Source organism: Motacilla alba, chromosome 7 (genome assembly GCF_015832195.1).
Source record: "Motacilla alba alba isolate MOTALB_02 chromosome 7, Motacilla_alba_V1.0_pri, whole genome shotgun sequence".
In the NCBI taxonomy this organism is placed as follows: domain Eukaryota; kingdom Metazoa; phylum Chordata; class Aves; order Passeriformes; family Motacillidae; genus Motacilla; species Motacilla alba.
The window spans coordinates 31,627,102-31,648,517 of NC_052022.1; the positions used below are offsets into that span (position 1 = coordinate 31,627,102).

The 21,416-nt window shown below is 40.1% G+C and overlaps 1 protein-coding gene across 2 annotated transcripts in view; it reads left to right on the top strand.

Moving 5' to 3' along the window:
* CALCRL (calcitonin receptor like receptor) overlaps positions 1–21,060 on the top strand; it is a 62,856-nt gene extending 41,796 nt beyond the window's left edge. For both annotated transcript variants that reach the window (XM_038142237.1, XM_038142236.1), the window contains exons 7-13: positions 2,380–2,506; positions 3,714–3,867; positions 5,075–5,135; positions 5,251–5,317; positions 10,784–11,002; positions 11,355–11,396; positions 17,281–21,060. In XM_038142237.1, coding sequence (XP_037998165.1) covers positions 2,380–2,506; positions 3,714–3,867; positions 5,075–5,135; positions 5,251–5,317; positions 10,784–11,002; positions 11,355–11,396; positions 17,281–17,502 — 892 coding nt within the window. In that variant the 3' untranslated portion in view covers positions 17,503–21,060. The remainder of the gene's footprint in view (positions 1–2,379; positions 2,507–3,713; positions 3,868–5,074; positions 5,136–5,250; positions 5,318–10,783; positions 11,003–11,354; positions 11,397–17,280) is intronic.
* Positions 21,061–21,416: the final 356 nt, after the last annotated feature.

Below are 21,416 nucleotides of genomic sequence, written 5' to 3' on the forward strand. Positions count from 1 at the left end.
TATGGAGACAGAGCTCCCTAAATCACTCAGTTAATGTCATCTGAACAGATAATTCCCCTAGGTACTTACGTGGATCTCACTGGTTGAGTTTTGCAGTATTGAAATACCTTAAAAACTTAGATCTCAAACCCACTTGGGGGCTTTTGAAAATGCCACCCTTTTTTCTTTTGGAGAAATTAATTGTTCCCTAATTCCCAAGATATACAGGAGTCAAAAAAAAAGGGGGGGGGGGGAATAGATAATATAGTAGGAAGTCTCTTTTTATTTGAGGTTTAATTGAGGGCTTGGTCATTCAAATGTACTTAGATCATAAATCTGAGAATTAAGTGATTAAAGGATATTATGCCATTAAGAAAAACAGAAAAAAGGACTATAGGAAGGATAACAGAAGAGAGAGGGTGGGGAAGCTTAGGAAAAATCTTTTTATTACCAAAAACAGTCTTAGTTTTTAAATGTCATCAGTCTTGCTTTCTGTTTCTTGTCCGGTGATCCTTTCAGTCCTTTCATGCATGGGTGGAGGTGGGTGTGGATGGGTGTGTTTGAATATTCAACAGGAACAGCTGCGGGATGACCCGGAGAGATGGCCCCATTAGCTGTACGTGCTCTTCCTCGCCTGAGCCTTGAGTCTTAACAATAAGCAGACAGAATTCCAGAGCTTTTCAGGACTTGTTTACACAAAGCCCTTTGCTGGAATCTAGCATTGTCTCTTTTTCATATATAAAACATACAGGCGAAAAAAAAAACCATAGAAAATACATTTGCAAAGAATGTAAGACCCTGCATGTTATAATAATTAAATTTTATTCTTGTGGGGCATTAAAACAAGACTCAAATAAAATCTTAAAGAGCCTAATGGAATATATTTTTTTTCCTCAAATCCATATGCAACCCTTTTTTCCATATTTTGGAAACTTTTGTGTTTTCTTCAGCCAAATGACACGTGGCAACCAAAGTTTCCTGTAGGTCCCTGTTAAATGGCAGCACTGCTTTCTAGAGGGGTTTCTTTTTCCTTCCCCTGTTTTTAGTGCCATGGGCTTGGACTGTCTGTCTCAGGGCTTGCACGGTGAGTACTGTGAGCTCAGCGCAGGGATCTGGGGGTGCTTTGTACACTGCCCTTGTGAGAGCTGCAAAGGATGCAGCCAAGGTCTGCACTATGGCCAGGCTTATGGGGCTGTCCTTTTTTGTTTTGGGTCACCTTGATTGTTGTTTCATCTGTCAGCAGTTTTCACTATATTTCCTCCAGCCTTTATGAAGATTCCATATCTGCATTTCTCAGAAAAAATATAAAGGTCTCCCTTCTCTCCTCTTAAATTAAAAATGAATCACCCATATCCCTCCTTTATCTTTTCTTCCAGGCATGCTAGTTGAAGAGGCCAGAAAACCTGATATTTTTTTTTCCCCCTTGGGTGACAGTTTAGACATGTCCCCTGCTGTTCTTTTGAATGTGTTTCTGATTTCTCTCAGTGGCATGTGTGAGTGGTAGATTTTCTCCCCGAGTTGGTCATTCCCAAGGGTCAATCAGCTGCACTCCATCTCTCTGGCCATTACCTGGAGACAGGCAGGTGTGGGGACTCTGCAGCAGAGGCTTCACTCCAAGCTGTCTCTGAAGCAGCCCAGGAGTTCACGGAAAAACTTAAATGAGAAGCAGTCCCTCCTCCTTGATTACACTGAGTTATTCCTGCATCCTCTAGAATGGCAGAAAAATAGAAAGGTGCTGCACCTAAGCTCAACATTCTTTGATATAGTTGAATTTCTGGTTTTTTGGTTTTTTTTAAAGCACTTCCAAGGATATTCTCTCCAATTTTATTGCAAGATTAAAAGCAAAACTTATAAATTAACACCATTAAATGCAGTTCTCTAGGGATTTCATAATTATGGCCTAGAAATTGTTTATAACTTAGTTATACACAAAAGTCAGGGGGAGATTTGCATTACTTTGCTTATTTAGATATTTCTCTAGTTTTGGGCTGAAGGAAAGAAAAGGGCAAGGATATGAGTAACAGGAATTACCCTCAAAAGATCTGAACAGGTTGGGGTAAATGGAAACAGGGTAAGACAGCTTCGTCAAGCACAGGTGTGATAGGTAATTGGGAAATTCTTCAGGTACAGACCAAAAAAAAAGTAAATGTTGTGAAAATTATTATCAGCATTTCAATAATTTTCAGCTGACCACTATAAGCATAACTATAAGCATTTGGATCTAAATTTACTTTCATTCTTCCTTTTGCTGTATTAAATTTGCTCTGGACCTGAAGAAAGGGTTGATATAGGACTTGTTAGTAAAATCAAGAGCTCTAACATTTCCAAATGTCAGAGTTGTCCCCAAGTACACATAGTTGTCTTCCCATGTACTCATTTGTTCTTGTTTCTCTTTTCCAGGAGCTTGAGTTGCCAAAGGATTACCCTGCATAAAAATCTGTTTTTCTCTTTTGTTTGCAACTCTGTTGTAACAATAATTTCACTGACGGCCGTTGCCAACAACCAGGAATTAGTTGCAACCAACCCAGTAAGTGAAAGTCATTTTGGCAGCCCTGTGTGTTTGTAGGTGAATGGCTCAGAGAGTGGTGCAGCAGAGGTGGGAGTGCACAGCTGATGAAATGCCGTGTGCAGGGTTCCTGACGCCGTGTCCATGTGACAGCAGAAGGAAGGAAGGGCAGGAAAAAAGGTTTTGCAAAGTGTTTTGGATCTGTCTTCTAGTTTCTTATGGCTTCAACTTGGCCATCTTCAGTTAAAATAAGAACAATTTATGTTTTTGCAACTAAATATTCTAAAGATGAAGTACATAAACAAGCAAATCTCTAGCTCTGGGTTTATTGTTATTTAGACATGGGAGATAAATCTTAATTCTGTGGAAGTTAGGTTAAAAACTCCAGAAGCTGAATCGAGTAAAAAGATAATTTCCTTTTCTCCTGTAGAAGCAGTCATCAATGTGCTGGAAAACATACCTGAGACAGCTGCTAATAATCATTATCAAGTGAGTTAGGTGACAGAAAATGGTAAAACAATAAAAACCAAAAAATTTGGTTTCTTTTAAGGCAAGTGGTAGAAATAGAACAATCAAACTGGCAGCAACATTGGAAGGAGTGAAAAAAAGGATTAAGTGTGACCAAATCTGCAAGTTAGCTGTTGGTCCTTGCTCACCACCTCACACTTTATATTTACCAATAAATTATTTTATAGCATTTGAACTGTAGAATGCATTTTGAATGAAGCTAAATGCAAATAAATGCCAGGCTCCTCCAGAACCTACTGTGAGCTCTCAGTCCCTAGGTGCAGTTATGAGTAGGTTAAAACTGGAAGCACTCTATGCATTTTAAAAACATGAATTGTTCTCTGGGGTAGTTACATGTTGTGATGGGTAAAAACTGAGAGGGGATTACTATCAGATAATTTAATGATTTGGAATGGTTAAGTGTGGCAAGGTTTGCAATAAGGCAAAATATTATAACAGCATTCTACCACACTTGAGGATCTCAGGGTCCTCGTGTTTGAATAATAAAAATCCAGACTCAGTTATTAGTTTTATATCACCATAAAGCAGAGGATTGTAATGTGATGAGAATTCTATTTTAAAAAGTAAATAAATATGTAATTGTAGTGGAAAGAATAAACATTATTTCCAGTGGTATTTTTTTTCCACTTTGCAAATAAAGCTCTGAGATTTCTGCAAATTAAAAATTTATGTTATACTCTGCTTTTTATTTTCCCTGCAGGTTAGTTGCAAAGTGTCACAGTTCATCTACCTGTACCTGATGGGTTGCAACTACTTTTGGATGCTGTGTGAAGGCATTTACCTGCACACACTGATTGTGGTGGCCGTTTTTGCTGAGAAGCAGCACTTGATGTGGTATTACCTTCTTGGCTGGGGTATGTGATTTCACCTGGTGCATTTTCAGGCCCATGCAGCCTCTTCCTCCTTCAAACGCTCTTACCTTTGCCTCTCTGAGCTGCAGCTTTGAGTGAAGATGGCACACCCCAATTCTTTGCCTGTAGTGTTTTAACAAGCTTAGAAATATTAATGTAGGAAGTTGTGTGTACCTCTGCTGAGAGAGAGATTATGCATTTCTGGAGTCAGGAAGTGACTCCTCCTTTGTATAGAGAAAATAGTCTCCTATTATAAAAAAGACCTTAAGAAGTAATTATTCATTGTTCCTCACCTCGAAGATGTTTATTCAGGAATGAATGTTTGTTTTCAGAGAAGTCTCGCCATGCAAGGGTGGAGGGTCAGAACTGAGTTGGAGATGGCCAAGGATTTATTTTTCCAGCACTTCCATTTGACCTGCATTGTTCACTAAGCAAACACAGAATAGCTGTAACTGAAGATCTCAAGTAGTATCAGTATCAAAACCAACAAGCCAAGCCCACTCATTTCAGATAATGCACAAGGGCTTGTTCACAAAATGAAAGTGAAGGCTCTGGCAGCCTCCCTGCACTGGCACGCTCAGCTCCAAGGTGACTGGGTACCTGGCTCGCTGTCCCACTGCAGGCACAGCTGGAAGGTCACAGGTGCTCAGCAGCTCTTGAAGATCAGGCATCACCAGAGTGTCAAGGGCCCAAGATGACTAATTTGCTTATTCTTTTTAATTTTTTTTTCATTTGGCTTAATTTCCTCAGTCTAATTTCAAAGGTTTTTTTTTTTAAATACAGCCAGGTGTTGATACTTTGTCCTCCTACCAGTGAGAACATGCTCACCACTGTTAAAGCTGTGCTCATGCATGCAACCACCATTTTAATATTACCTTCCTATTTGCTGTTACTGCAGAATGCAGCCTGAAAAGCATCTGTTAATGAAGATCACTTGTTATGTTCTAAAAAGTTGATTTGCCTTTCCTGTGTGTTGCTGTGGATTTCTTGGCAAGTCAGTGGGAATTATGTTTCACACAGCCCTCAGAAAGAAATCTAAGAAAAGAAAGTTTAAATTGGTCCATTTGGTCCAAATTGGTTAGTTTGTTTTCTCTGCCGGTATATAGTTTGGGTGAGGTGAAAATACAGAAGATTCCTGCAAAATGCAAGCTTACTTAGTTATTAACCAGGTTTTACTAATGAAGAAAATACTGGTTTTTTTTCTCCACAGGTTTTCCACTGATCCCTGCCTGCATACATGCTGTTGCAAGAAGCTTATATTATAATGACAAGTAAGTAGCTTCAGCTTGCTTTGCAAAACTTTGACATTTTCTTTAAGGTAAAAAAAACCGCAAAGCTAATAAATGTTTTTGGTTTTTTTTTTCTTTTCCTGTTTGTTTTCTGTAGTTGTTGGATCAGCTCTGACACTCATCTGCTTTACATCATCCATGGCCCTATTTGTGCTGCTCTCTTGGTAAGCACTTTTCAAATAATATTTTTGTTTTCTCGTTTTCTTTTCTAGCTGCTCTTGATGATCTTGCAGAGGTAAGAGCCTTAAGCTAACATTTAGAGGTCACTGTCACTTGTGAGTCTGCTGCTTAACCCAGAGGGTGCCTCAGACACACAAGATACAAGAAGTCTTGGCCTTATTAAGGATCTGTGCCTCTGGTCCTTTGAGAAACTCAGGGTTTGCAATGTTGATTATCATTCCACTTAAATACTAGCAACAAGGAAGGACTAAACCTTACCTGGAGTACTGGAGGGGAATTAAAAATCCTTCCTCTAGCTGAGAATGCCTCTCATGGCCAGACTAATTGCCAGGTGGACCCTGCTAGTAGCCTCACTGTGTCACTGCTCTGTGGCCAAGCAGCCACCAGACTGTCTGAGGTTCAGGGAGAGGGGCTTTGGATGCCAGGACTGAGTATGGGTGGGAATATGGGATGGAGAGAAACCACAGCAGGCACTTTGTGAGAAAACCAGTGCAAATGGCTCTGCCAGTACCCGTGACTGCCCCTGTTCTGGTACTAATTTAGCACAGTGTGCCTTGGCCACTGGGGTATTGCAGCTCCTTAGTTTCTGGAGTGCTCGTGAAAGCTTAGAGCACAGTGTTCTGTCTGACACCCCAAGTCAATGCCAGCTCTGTTCAGTGTTCACTACTAAATGAAATTCTAGATGAGCAACTGAGGACATTACTGCATAAAAATCAATCTTGTATGTCAGTTGCACTAGGACTGGATTTACCCTATGGAATTCAGGCAGTAGATTATTGCCAAATAGAAATAGGTGCGCACTTAAACAACTATCGACATAATTAACATAATTAGCATAGAAGCATTCCATATGTCATTAGTCCCTGACTGCGTATGACAGTAATTTTTTTTACTGTAGCAGAAACTTCAGGCTGATCTGGTCAAATTGTTGGGACCATGGCTGCTGGCTTTCCTCCCCACTTTTCAGTTCATGAAAGGAAGATGATTAGGAATAAAAACCTTTATGGAAATTCCTTCCTAACTTTATGGAAAAAAATCCAGTTTCTGATCTACACTTTGCTCTTCTGTTAACTTGTTAATGTGTGGAGGGCATTTGGTGCATAGAGAATTCTCTCAGAAGACTATTGCATAAATCCTGGGAGTCTTGTGACTCCTTTTTTCGTTCACAGTGAAATTAACTAGTGAACTTAAATTTTGAAGACTCTGATGATACCATGACACACCTGAGCCCCTCTGTGTGGGCAGCCAGAGCAATGCCCATGAAGTTATGGAGAGCTGTGACTCTTGGGGTGTGAATTATTGCTGGTAATCTGTTGTCCTGTCAGACAGGTCTGCTGTATCTGTTCATGCAAGGATCAGCTGTGCTCTAATCTGTAAACTTAATCCCAGTTTTGAATCCTTTCAGTTTTTATTCTCTGCTTTACACAGAAGACGCAAACCTGTCTTCACAGAAAAGTATAGGGCTTTTTTCTTGTGGGTTGTTACTTCCATTCTTCTGATGTCTCTTCACAGATATATCACTTCAGTAAAACTCTTTCAAAGACAATTTTTATTAGAATTTGCTTTAAATAGCAATGTAAAAACTTGTGTAAAAGCTATAAGACTGTACTATCTTCTATGAAGTGACCTCATTTTAGGATGTAAGGTCATTTTTCCCCTTCTAAGCAGTGGCCTCCACAAAATCACACTGCAAGTGGCCAGACTCCTGTGGGATTCAAATGCTCTGGATCCATCCCAAATGACCAAGTCTTGTTTCTATTCAAGGCCACATTCAGAATGTTCTTTGATTTTACTGGAGGCATAATAATCATCTCTGTGGGGTTGGTCTGGGCAGAGTCTTTGTCCATCCTCTTTGCAATTTACAACTTTGTTCACCTGATACTCCTGTATTTCTCATGATCCAGCTAAAAGTGTTTCTCTTCTATTTTTCTTGCCTCGGTACAATGAGTAAATTTATTTGAAAAACATGCAGGAATAACAGATTAATCTGTACATCTTGCCTGTGATGTGAAAGTACTTTAAAGCAGTTGCTTTCCTTTCTGGAAGCAAAATAAAAAAGATTTTTTTTTTTTCAATTCAGAAAAGACAAGGGCTAAAGATGTTAGATTAAATGCATGTGTTTAGGCTTTGTGAACAGAATCCTCATTTGCTTAAGCAGCTTGCTTGCCAGATACAATTTCCACACTTTACTAAGCATGACCTGCTTTAGTAGACGTTTAAGCAACAACATTAAACTGCAAATTAGATAACGAGGGGGAAGACACTGTTTCTATTTGCAGGAGCAGATCTCAAAGAACGAGAAGGGGACTGTCAAGTGGGTGCCAGGGAGAATTGGCAGAAACCAATGGGAATTTAACTCTTGTACACCACTGAAAATCCTACAATTACATAAAGTTAAAAACAACGCTGCTTTTATGGTCCCTGTTGTTACGTAACTGTGGTCAGTTCTTCTGCCAAAGAAACAGGAGCAGACATAGGTTGCACTTTGATTGGAATTGTCTTCAACTGACCATTAAATTACAACTGTCTGCCTAAGCAACCACAATTAAAGAAACAGAGGGGGAATGAGACAGCAGAGGGTGATGTTAGTTTGCATGCTAGACAAATATTGATCAGAATTGAGGGGGGAAGGGAAAAGGAATTGGTTTGCACTTCAGGGAGAGCAGTAGTGATTGTGTAGACTTCAGATGTGCCAGTGCTCTTGTGGTTTTGTTTGTTTGGGTGCCAATGGATTATTTAGCTATGCCATTTTTTATTGTCACAGGGATGTTCCTTTCTCCCTGCAATAATGTTATGTATTGGTGTTGCAGTCTGACAGACCACTACAGATGCAAGTTCTGAGTGAAGGTGTGCTAGAAGGAAGTTCAGGTGCTCCCCTGTCTTTCATGTCCTTGTGTTTAATGACTGTAAGCTGAACTCAATGCCAGGCTTAGGAGTTTAGATGTTGAATGCTCAGTTGTGTCCAAGCAGGCAAAGATACGGAGCTGAACAACGGTACTAAAAGCCAGGCAGTGGCTACCAGCTCATATCTAAAAATATCTGAGTGCCTCAAGTGAGAATGGTCAGTTTATATCATCCTAAGGAAGAATTGAAACAGAATTTAAATCTACAAGGATTACTATACTGCTTAGTGCAAACTCAGCATGGAGAAAGGTAGAAATATCAGGGACATGAGGAAAGTTTAATGCAAAAACTCCAACCCCTATTGACTTAGGAACTCGGCTTCAGTTCACTGCCGCTGTCAAGCCAGGCCCTAAATGCTCCTGAGTTTCCAGTATAGGCACCAACACATTTTTTTGTGTCTAGGATTGCCTTCTCTGCCTTTGTTTCTATTTTTTGCTCAGTTGCCTTGTTCAATTTTCAGGTCACTGTGGGGCTGTTGCTATTTCACTCTGTGTTGCAGATAGCACCACAGAGCTCCTTTGGGCTTTTCCAAACCATCACAGTCAATTTGATGATAATGTGCATGCGAGGAGTTCCACTGCCCTACTTTTGCTTAAATGTAAAAATCTACTCAGCACCTTACTTAAAAACAGGACCTGCCTTCATCACTTTAATAAAAAATTCAGTTCATCCCAATCTCACTCTTATTTTCTGACAGAAGAGATATTCATCAAAAATTGGTGCTACATACTTGTACTGACACTCAGTACTGCTCTGCCCTCTGCTTTGCCTCCTCCAGCTTTCTGTTTGCCCTTTTTGCTATTTGCAAACTCTTTGCATGCTTAATTTCGTGCATTTTGGTTTTGGTGGGTGAAACAAATAGAAAAACTCTGTGCTTATTGTAAAAGAACCAGCTCATTGGGTGCTGCTATTTATGCCTGGCTGCTGCAGCTCTCATCTTCAGCTAGCACTTAAGAGCAGCGTTACAGAAATTGGCCACGCTACCAAAACATGAGAGGACAGAAAACTCAGTGTTTGAGATGTGTTAATGTTGAACAAGTAGATTTGAGAAGGATTAAATTTAGAAATGGAGGAAGGACTCATTGTCTGCACGTACTATAGGAAGTTGGATAGGGATCGTGGGCTACATAAAATCTAAATAAATCCCTCGAGAAAGAATCAGAAGACCTTGGCTGTTTAAACAAAGCTTAAAGGTAGCTGGAGGCTTCCAGGAGAACTTCATGCAGTAGTTTCCTATGTAAAACAGCTTCCTGTTAGAGTTATTTAAATAGCATGTAAGTAGAATATAAATAACATCCCATATCTGTAAAGGGCCATGTTGCTATAATAGCACACAGCTATTTATTCTGAAAGCCTGAACTGACAGAAAGAATTCTGCCAGGGCTGTGGAGCGTGACACCCATGGTCTGAAATGCCTCCCCTGCTTGCGCTTGTGCTACAGCAAGACCGAGCCTCCTCCTAGACCAGGAATTCTGATGTGTTTTGGAAGGGATTTGTCTGTCTGTCTGTCTGCCAGCTTCTTCCCCTACCCCCCTTTTGTCTCTAGCTGTTGGCAAGGGCAGACAATCCTGTGGAGGCAGAGAGAGCAGCAGAGCCTGTGTCCCTTCCATAGAGGCTCCCCAGAGCACCTCTGTCCTGTCTGTGCCTGGGATAAGGGCAGGGACTGGCTGAGCTCCCAGGGTCTCATCTGCCTGCAGCTTCCATCAGGGGCTGCACGGGAGGTGAGGGTGGGCTGGGATCATCCCTGGGGCTGCTGTAGCTCTGGTTCCTCATCCCTGGGGGGGTGTGTGTGTGTGTGTATCCATGCACATATCTGTGTGAGTGTATCAGTTTTGTGCTTGCTCACAATGACAGTTTGGGATTTTTTTTCCTGCTCAAACTGAAGGAACAGATAGACCATTTCTAAAAAAAACCCTCCATTACTATGGAAATAAACAAGTTCAGTAGTGCAAGGGAATGACATAAAGCATCTGATCTCAGTGCTTGCCCCATTGGCAGCTCTGCTGGAAGAATAAAAGATCCAGCCATTGACTACTGTAAGAAGGCCAAATCCACTGTTTGTCTAGAGGAATATACAGTTCCTTGTAGCAGCATTTTGGTGATATTTTTAATATTATTATTCTGATTTTACCTTCTCTATATAAGTTTACCGAATTCACGTTTGGAAAATAAAAAGTAGCTTTTTGAAGAACCATATTTAAATACAAGGAGGGAAAAGGACCATCCTCTCTCTTGACCAACTTGAAAAGAATCAGTCCTTCACCCATGCACTGTTACTGGCAGCAGAGAGAAAGGTGTGTGGGTTGTTACCACTGGCAGGTACTTTGCTTAGAGAGTTCGAGGAATGGGTGTAGATAGTGGAAGCTAGAGCCCCATTTCAGTTACTTGAAGGTGTTTTCAAAGATGTTTATCTGATATCTCTTGTATAATCACAGGGTGATTATGAAAGCACTGTGAGTTTGTGTTGTCTGGTTTCCAGTCTCACAAGTCAGTGTGTGAGATGATTTTCCAGACCTCTTTCTCAGTGTTATTTCCTTTTCCGACAGGTGAACCTTTTCTTCCTGCTGAACATCGTTCGTGTTCTCATAACCAAGCTGAAAGACACCCACAAGGCTGAGTCCAACCTGTACATGAAGGCAGTGAGAGCCACCCTGATTCTTGTCCCTCTCCTCGGCATCGAGTTTGTGCTGTTCCCATGGCGACCCGAGGGCCGGATCGCCGAGGAGGTGTACGACTACGTGATGCACATCCTCATGCACTACCAGGTGGGAAGCAGCACGCAGCCCTGGCTGCCCTGAGCTCACAGCAGTTGGCATGGCAATCAAATAAAAGAAAAATAGTCGTGTTACTGCAATTTTTAAAGATCTTTGTCCAGTAGTCTTTGATTTCTCAGCATGCTGGATTTTCATTTACTTGCCTTCCAGTTTTCAAAGGAAGGAAACATCGTGGCAGAAAGCTGGCCCCATGTTTTTAGTGATCTATTTTCAGAAATAGTTCAACATGTTTAGATTTGTCTTGCATTTTCTCTGAATTTTATCAGAAACCTTTAATTATCTCACACCTGAAATACCCTAAATGCATATGAATTAAAGCAGAATCTTTGTTTTTATTTTACAGGGTCTACTGGTGGCTACAATTTTCTGCTTCTTCAATGGTGAGGTAGAGTAACAGCTTTTACTATATCTATAATAATTTTTCTTTTTTATACACTTTTGTTTCGGCAATTACGGAGGTGGTAATTTTTTCTTTTTGTTTTTTAATTTTATGTCTAAATTTGTCTAAATTAAGAGAAGAAAACAAAGTATCAGGATGCCAAGAACAGAGCTTGGAAAGGACCATGGGATCATTCGTGGCCCCATTAAGTGTGTTAGGACTGATTCTTGAGTGCTGAGCTATACTCATTTGTCTTGATGAAGAAATTGAAGAGAGTTGTCACTTTGCTGTAGAGTCCAGATAAATATCATAACACTGAAAAGCAGTTCAACACCCAGAAGGTTTATTTGTCTGTGTTGGAAGCTGTACAGGATGTTATCCTGGAGAATCACTGCTTGGTCCTTCTGTAGCAGGAACAGGACCACACTGCACAGGTGTTGCTGGGCTGGGGCGTGGCTGTACCCCACGACAGGGGGCTGGAATTAGATGGTCACTAAGGTCTCTTCCAACCAAACTCCTTCTGTGAGTCTGGGATTGTTTTATGACACTCACTCTCTGGGAAAATTTTAGGCTGAGGTTTGGAAAAGTGTTTTTTAGCACAAGCAAAAAGCAGCATTCCAACAGTCGGACCTTAACAGCTTGGTGCACTTGTAGCAGGAATTTGTGTGGGTCACAAGTGCATGTTTAAGGCACCATGGTCAGCCAGTTCCAAGGACAGACCTTATTCTGACTTTAGAGGATTGTGCCAGGTTTCAGCAATAGATGGTATTGATCCTGTTGAAGCTAACAAGCTTTGCTGTTATCTTGGCTAGCTCAAGGTCCCTGGAGTGCCCAGCGTGACTTTCATGTAGAAACTCTTGCCCCAGGCTGTAGAGAGTACACTTCCAGAGGCTCAGTGTCAGAGATCAAAGTATTAGAAAGGCTAAAAAAATATATCTAAAATCGCTAATGTTGCTCTTGCTTGCAACAAAAAAAGTCCCAGCAATCCCAAAACAAATGAACAAAACTACCCCCACCAAAAAACTAACTGGTAATTTGCCAACGCTTTTGGCAGAGGAACAATTACAATGCTATACTTATTCCTACACATCTGTTTGCTCATTTGTTCTACATTTAGTGTGGTTAAAGTGTAGGCTGTAAGCAGAAATTTGGGAGTAACCAGATGTTTTCCTCAAACAGAACCCTTAGGGTTTTTTATCTAAAATTGTGTCAATGTGTTTCTGTAGTGTTATTGGGCAGTATTTTTGACTCAAAGGTAAATATTTCACTAATTCTAGAACTGATTAGTGTAGATTGCCCTCCTTCTCTTCCCAAGTCCAAAGCTGACAGAATTGCAATGGAACTACCATGGGCTTTGAAAGTCTACTTGTGTGTCTTTGTTGTGTGTCCCCCTACCCAAATGCATGTGTCTCACTGATTTTTTGACCAAGGAGCCAGAAAAGATAAAGATAGGCTTTCTCTGGGTTCAGTGGGTCTGGGGCAGGGGCCTTGATCAGATTTTACCATAGAGTAGTTGCAGGTTCAATTCCCTGCTCATACATTTACTGCAAAGCAAGAACACCGCTAAGTGTTCTGGATTGGATCTGACCACTTGCCCTCACTCCGCATTGACATGTCACACAGTCTTTCCCTTCTAACAGAGCAGACAGTTCAGGATGCCTTCACAATGCCACAGTGTAGTTCAGAATGCCTTCTAAAACCAGGTATTAAAAAAAAAAAATCAGTTTGTCCTGCTCCAGAGGAAAATTAAGGAGGAGGGGTGGAAAACCTTGAAATTTCTGCAGTTTTTATGAAACAATATTGTCCACTGCTCAGTTCTTTCTTCATCCTTGTGCCTCTTCCAAGGCTGTTTTTAATTTTAAATTATGATTGATTTTGAAATCTATTCCTGTATCTGTTAATATTTCATTGTTACAAACTCATATTTTTTTTAATATATCCTCTTCTGCTGTGTAAGAAAAACCAAATTGAGACATCCCCTAAATTCACCATGGGCTCATCAGTGGTAGAAGATGAGCTCTTCTACAACTCCTACAAATGCTAATAAGTGAATCACTGCTTGAATATCTACCAGTAGAATAATATTTAAAGGAGGATGTAGGTATTTTAACATTTATTAATTTAGGAGTTCAATTTTTAGACCATAGGCCTTGACTTAGTTAAACATACATGTCTGTATTTGCTCTCTAGAGAGTGGAAATTTATCCTTTTTAAACCACTTTTGGGCTCAGTGACCACTATCTGCTTTTTTTAAAATTATTTTCAGTACACCTTGCTCAAGAAAAGACTTAGTGCTTTATAAACAACTGTATCAGTGAGGAAATGCAGGGGGAGAATGTAGGTAGGGAAAAATGCCAGCACAGAAAAAAATGTCTTTCCTTTGTCTCCTAGAAGGTTCCAGCCCCAGCAAGTGGGGCTGCAGGCAGGGGTATTAGCAATTAAAAAATGCTAAAAGCACTAGTTTCTTTCTATGTCTTAGCCTGTTACTGTAAATTTCAGTGTGTTCTGCCCCAAATGTCAGGAGCCAAATCCTGTTTAAGCAAAACACTTCTGGACAAAAAGTGAAAGAAAGTGATCTGCTAGGATAGAACTTCAGTGAAGATGGATTAAGAAGTGTAAGAAAAATAGCTGGTATGTGCTGCTGACTGTAGCCAAGGAACATCTCCAGTTTGCTGAGCAGAGCAGCCAGGGATGGCCTGTCAAATCCAGTTCTTACAGGCACTGCAGCTGCTGGTCACAGAGCTCCTCCAGACAGGGTGGATGTGCAAGCCCTTCAGCTTGGATCCTCTGTGGCAGGGCTTCCCCAAGGACACTCACAGTCAGTCTGCTCATGGGCCAGCAGCCCACAGAGTAAGATGCTCTCAACACATCACATCTGCCAGCTTCAGATGGCCTGGAGTGGCTTTTGGGGTCATACAGGCTGTGGTCAGAGGAGAAGCTTGTCCCAGATCTCTGATAAACCAGTAGGAAGATTCCTGTTGAAATTTTAATTGCAGGTGCTATAATGACCTACATGGTCTGTGTAAGCCTTGTGGGGTTCATTTGCTTTTTCCCCTTCACTTCACTGCTCCACAGAAATGTTGCCATGAAGATCAGTCTCAGGTTTGCAAGGTTATACAATCTGTTGTACAATAGATGAGATAGATGAGGCTGTATTGGGGTTTGGTTTGGGTTTTGTTTTGTTGGGTTTTTTTTTTCTCCTGGTTGGCTACTGAGCTGTTTAATTTGTCTGATATCCAACATCAAGCTACCAGTGTTAAAGGGCTGACTGGAAGGAGTCCTTCCTGCAAACTCATCAAATCCAGCCATTATTAAGTTATAAGGTGAGAAAGAAAGATTCTTCCAGCTGGGACCAGCATCTCTGTTAATGACTGAGAAACACAATTATATTATTACAACATTTTTCATTCAATGCTTTCCTTAACATCCTTTCTTGTAACAAAGTTACGAAGTTGTACCCCTCCTGAGCTGAATTTACAGCTCCATGCCTCTGCTCAAAGCTGAGCAGAAAGTGGTAAAAGCTCTATTCTCACTCTGTGGGCAGACACACATATTGTTTAACAGAGTGTCATTGATTTTTCCCCATCTTTTTCTATAAATGATTGCAAGGTTAGAGAAGACTGAAGGCCACTCACAATAGATAAAAGGATATAAGACCCTACAAGAAGAGACACAGCAGGACAGGGTGCAGTCGTGATTCAGCAGTAATGGAGAGGCTTTGGAAAGAATGCCAGGAATAGTGGCTCAGTTAGAAATGCATGGAGGAGAGAGTGTGATGGGCACTGGGGCAGGCAGAGAGGAAATGCTTTTTTCCCATACAGGAAACCCTTTTTATAGCTCTCTGTCCCTGGCATGGGGCAGCTGGACTGCTTTTCCCTGGCACTAGCCCTAAGAGACTTGTCTTGCAGGGGTGCTGGTGGCTCTCAGGAGCTATGGAATCCTTTAGGATTGGTTAAGAAATGCTCTTAGCAAGCAAAAATAAGATGAACAATTGTTACTGCAGGAACCAGGAGAGTGTGGGAGAGGAGTGGAGTGTGTAATTTGGCAAGCCTAGTTAATCTCCCAGCTCTGCCAAGAGACTTCTTTGACCTTGTTAAGCCATTTAGTTCCAGTTGCTGGCATTTTCCCCACCTCCAGCCTGTCTTGTCTAAAGTGAAAATTGCTCAATGTGTAATTTTTTGCATGTGTGTCTACGTTCAAACTCTGAGCTTATTGAAGTAACTGACTGTGAAAGGAGAACAAATAGCACATAGCTTAGTGATGAACACAGATTGGTTGATTCCAAACTAAATTCCAAGCTTCCCTCTTGGAAAAGCTGGAATTTTGAATATGGTCCTTGTCTTGGCTTTATGATAGATTACAGGAGATGGATTCAAATTGTGCAAAGACTTAAGGTTCTGTGTTTGCTCTGTTCTAAGGTTCTGTGCAATGCATATATTAATTAACCAAAAACTTTCCATGCTGAAACAAGAACTCTGCCTTTAGGCTCTGAAGAAGTACAGGATTTTTATATGAAAAGCAGTAAGATCTGAAGCTCAAAATTATTAAGATAATTGATTTCTCAGTGTTTGAAGATTTTTGTTTAGATGTTTAGCGTGGATTAGAACGTTCTTATGAACGGTTTCTTATGAACAGAAAGCACTTCCTTTGCCCTAAAATGCTAATTTGTTATGTTAATTGGTTGATACTTCTTTCCTTACTCTAACATTTCCTTGTGAAGGATTTGAGAAATATGTAGTTCTCCTTCAAACAAAGGTTTCTGATACCAGACTGCAGGAAGTCTAAAAACTACATCCCTTTTCTTGATTTATTTTTATTTTTCATTATTAAAGCCAGAGTAAAATTAGACAAAAGGAGCCATTGTGTGAGGGAAATGGAAAGCAAACATAAACCCTGAAGACATATGGAAAAATCCTAAAAATATTTACCCACAATATAAACAGTTAACTGGGGCAGTCACTGTTCACTGGTTAGCAGTTAGGACTGATTTCTGTACAAAGTCTGGCTGAAAAGGAAATTAAATATTCATGACCTGTAGGCAGTTTTTTTAAAAGTAGGAAAATGTTTGAAAAAGCAACAACAGGAGCTATTACCATTGTTAGCATTCCCCACTTGGCATCTGCCCTGAAAGACTAATTCTGTCTGAATTTCATGAATGTGACACTTCATGGCTGCACTCTGCACAGGTGTTTAACCATATTGGAGGGGAGGAAGGCCATGACAAACATCACATCCTTTCAGTGGAGACGTGTAAACCAATGGGGCCTTCAGCTATTTTATCAGGTTTATTTTTAACTCTGCTAGAAATGTGGAGTTCAGGAATTTGTTCTTCTTGTCATTTACTTAAGATATGGCCAGAAACTGGGAAAGACTGCCTTGTGCCAAAATCATGTAATGACTTGTGCCAAAAGACCGAAAGACTGTCTTGTGCTAAAATCATGTAATGATTACAGCGAATGTAAATTATGGTTTGTTGAGAGTAAAGGAATTTAAAGATGCTGAGGATGTGGCCTTTTGAAAATAATAAGGACAAACAGAAATTACCTTAGTCACCTCTGTTTCTGATCTGTCCTACACTGGACAGTAGTTCATAGGGGAGGAAGCAGAAAATTGTGTGGCTGCTGTTCCTCCTGTAACCTGTGCTTTTTCTGAGCAGCTAGTACACTACAATTGTAAAACGCCATTACTTCACACCAAATTTGCTGAAAAATGATGCTTACCTAAGTGGTGAATAATTTAGAATTACTTAGGGCTAAATGGCATGTAGGTAGGTATCCTGGCCCAGGATTTCTGAGCCTTGCTGCCCCATTTGCTGAGACAAAGAACAAAGAGAACCAGCAAAGCCCCTGAGCCGTGGTTTACATGCCTTTTGCTTTGTCTGGGGGCACAGGTGCAGGCTGTGCTGAGGAGGCACTGGAACCAGTACAAGATCCAGTTTGAGCACAGCTTCAGCCACTCGGACGCCATGCGCACGGCCTCCTACACCGTGTCCACCATCAGCGACGTGCAGGGCTACGGCTACGGCCACGACTGCGGCGGCGAGCACCTCAACGGCAAGGGCTACCACGACATGGACAGCGTGGCACTCAAGACTGAGAAGCTCTACGGCTGAGGGGCTGCCCCCTGCCCTGTGCCAATCCACGGCTGATCCAGCGACTTCATGGCCAGAAGATCTCACCTACCTTGGGATATGTTGTTCTCCTGGATGATGCGAACTAAACCAACACGTTTCTCGTATATGTGTGTGTGTGTGCATATACACACGTGCGTATATACTTAGGTTTGTATTTGTGTATCTATACAGTATGGACATCTGTACATATATATCTATATATGTATGTGCATTTATATAAGGATACAAACTTTGCCTCTTCAGTTTCTACTGTGTAGACAAAGTTGGCAAATTTTTGTACAAAGGGAATCAATGAAGGATTTCTTATTTTCTTGGAAGTTTGTATAAGACTGTGCTGTGTTGAAGCCACTTCGTTTGCCTACAGAATCTTAGAGTGTAAATACCATACTCTGTTGTCTTAATTCAATTTAAAATAGAGCAAAGCAAAATGGTTTAAGTAGGTGCAATAATAACAAGACATTTTCCAGGTTCTTTTTTTTGGTCCAGTATTCGTTTGGCTGTCAAAAAAGCCTGACAGGTAGTCTGAAGTAACAAAGATAGATAGATACTGCTGTTTTGGTTAAAGAGATTGATGTTTTGCTTTGGTTTGGCCAGTTTGTTTTCTTCCCACTGTTTTACACCAAGGACAGAGACACCACTTCCAGTGTGAGCCTTCATGCACTTCTGTACTGCAATGTACTGTCTTGCACCAAGATTTGAACAATTTTATTTAAGCTATTTCAGGATATTCAGAAGTGTCTCCTTCTCCTGAATTCATGGAAGTTTCTTCTGGATTTAACAAAGACAAGACTGATGAGGCCTCACTGCCAGAGAGCAAAGGAGTAACCTGAGTCACTGTAAGTCCCTCCAGACACTCGTAGTAACTGCAGCTGGTGGAACTTCATTGTGTGCTTAAGGAATTTAACTTAAGGAATCTTCAACTGGAGAAGATCACGTACAGAATTCCTTGTGGCATTGTTCTGATTTTACTTTTATGTATTTCCCTGGCCATATGCTTGATAACTTATTCCTTCATTCTTGGGGCAAAGTTTTGGTTAATTTTGTGGCTGTTTTTGTTGTCTGAGGTGAGCGTGCAAGACTGAGCACAGTGCACATGATATACTACCTTTAAAGCCAGTATATGAGACTCAGACTCAGCAAGCCAACTAACTCTCATTATTTGGAAAATCCAGTATAAGTTTTGTATTACAAAGGTTCAACACTTTATGCCTTGAGGATTTCAATATTATTTTGGATTGCTTGAGTCTAAATCTCTGTCTCAGTTAATTAGCTAAGAGCAGTACTTTATATGTTTTTTCTTTGGTTCTGCTGGTGCATAAAGGTCTCACTGAAAACTAGGAGGTTGTCAGGAAGGTCTTGAGAAAATGTGGCTTTATAGAAACTTATATTTTTCTTAAATCTTTAGGCTTTAAAGAAATAGCAGTTTTGTTAAGTGAAATGACAAAAATGCTCAAGAATGAGGGCATGAAACGAGGTGAGTTCACTGATTATACATGTCATTTGCAAATAAGTCTACTTGAAATGGGGAAAAACCAAAATTAGGCAGAAGAAAAAGTAGATGCTGGAACTGTGACAGACTGTTTTGCTAATGAACCTATTTCTGATGCAGGTAGTCCAGTCAAAAAATTGGAAGACAGTTCTTTCTGAGACTAGTTTGAAATAATTTTGCATACAAAATTATACAAGCCACCTTGACTTTGACATTTAAACATTTTTGTCAGTAGCTTTTCTCTACGCTTCAGTAGTGTCTAGGTAATTTTCAGTGTTTATTGCTTTGTGACTTCATAAGGTGTTTAATGCTTTATACTTACAAAGCAAACATTAGGAGGACGTGGCAAGTTCATGCCACTTGCACCTTTCTTTAGTTTTTTTTTACAGTTCTTATGTCTGGACTTTGAATATAGAAAGTGTTTTATTACTGATACAGTTTCACAACAGAGAATCTCAGCTAGGATGCACAAATGAAGATTTCCCCTTTTCTGCAGGGCTGTCTGGTCAGTTGATGGGGATGATCTGAAGAATCTGTTCGATTGCGTAGTGTGAGATCTGGCAGTCAGATGACACAGTCTCTTAAATGTTAAGGGTGACAGTAACAACGTCTGCTACAACATGACTAGAGGTTATTTGCAAAGCTGCTTGCTGATCTTTGTTACTTAACATTTGTGCCATGTTCAGAGGATATCAGTAGTGCAGAAAATCCCTGCTCCAGTGTAGCAGCTTTACATTTGTGGGACCAGATCATCAGCTGGTATAAATCTGTCTTGAGTTCCCTTTGCACAGTCTGCACGTACCACTGAGACTCAAAGCCCAGACAAGAGTCTGTCCATTTAAAATGTGCTGTAAACCATTTATGGCACATTATTAGACAATTATTTCATGGTACCTGGTGGATTGTTGTTGCAATTAACACATAGATGTTGGTTTAGAGTGTGATAGAGTATAACTAAGCTTCATTCTCAGAGAGGCAGTTCAAATTTAACAGACTACAGATTTTGTCATTTAATATATATTTCTATTAGAGAAACGTGTAATTATAATTTAGGAGGGAAAATTGGTTTTGTACAGAAATTACCTTACTTCTAGGTGGATAATCACAGCTTCCTTCAAGGCACAAACCCTCCCATCTTCGCTTTGGAAAAGAAACACAGCCAGCTGGATGTGCAAGGAAATCTTTCTGGCTGTGAAGGGTCACATGGTGTAGCAGAGCTGTATTTTCCCCTCTCCTGCTGAGGTTAGATAATCTGTTTCCTAATTTGCATTGGAAAATACCAATTCCTTATTTTGTCTTCCTACCTCACCTTTTTTCAGTTTCTACACAGCTGAGAGAAGGGGCTGCTTCTTAAAATGTTTTTCTGTCACCATAAGGTAAAATCAAATTCTTATGCTGATTTCTCATGGCTCTCTTCTACTTCACAGAATGTTGCAGTCCATAGCTGTCTTCTCTGGGATGAAAGTAAACTCTCTTTTGGTGGGGCTGTGAGATTCCTTTGAACATGCAGATTATTACTTGTTTAGTACCTGTTCTTCTTTGCTGTTTCTTTATTTTTAATTTAGTGAGGATTTATTGTATCAATCTACAGGGGCTACAGCAATAGTTGTCTTATATTTTTATCTGTAACACCAGCATGTTATGATTCAATGAGAGAAAATGTCTATTTTTAATGCTACTGTCTTCAATTAATAAATGGCTGCATTGCAGGGTGCCTCAGTTGGTTTTTTAATGTTGGCATTTATGTTATTCAGTTTTTCATGGTGGTGATCTACAAAAGTATTTGGCTGTAGAAATGCTGCAACACGTACTCCTTTTGATGTCAAGAAACATTTGGGCTGGCAACCAGGCAACATTCATTTATTGTCCTATGTAAATAAGATTAATAGAAGCTATGGCATTGTATTTATTGCTTACACTAAGAAGAAAATGGAAAAAATGTGAAGTTATTTTTTTGGTTGTTTCATTTTCACCTTGTTCATATGAATCATGCATTTTAATTGCTAAGAGAAGTATTGTTTCTGATCAATAAAATATTACTCCATTTATTCATCTCTCCTGTCCTGTAATATCAAAAAGCTGATCTAAATTTGCTTTCACAGATGTCTTAACTCTGTGCTAGTTAAATGATAACCCAGGGAGAAAGTAATTACATAGAGTTACTAACAATTATTCTGGTTTTAAGTGTTTTTCAATACTCATATTTAATACTAGAGTCCTGAATTTCTGGAGGAAGTTTATACAGAAAATATAAGATGACTGGACATAAAATTATTTACCTGAAGGTTTCGTATTCCTATTTCTTGTCTTCTGAATCCACCTTTTAATAAAAAGTTATTAATACTTACTTATATTAAGCCAAAATGTCTGTTTCATCAGGAACTAACAGCAGAGACTAAATTGA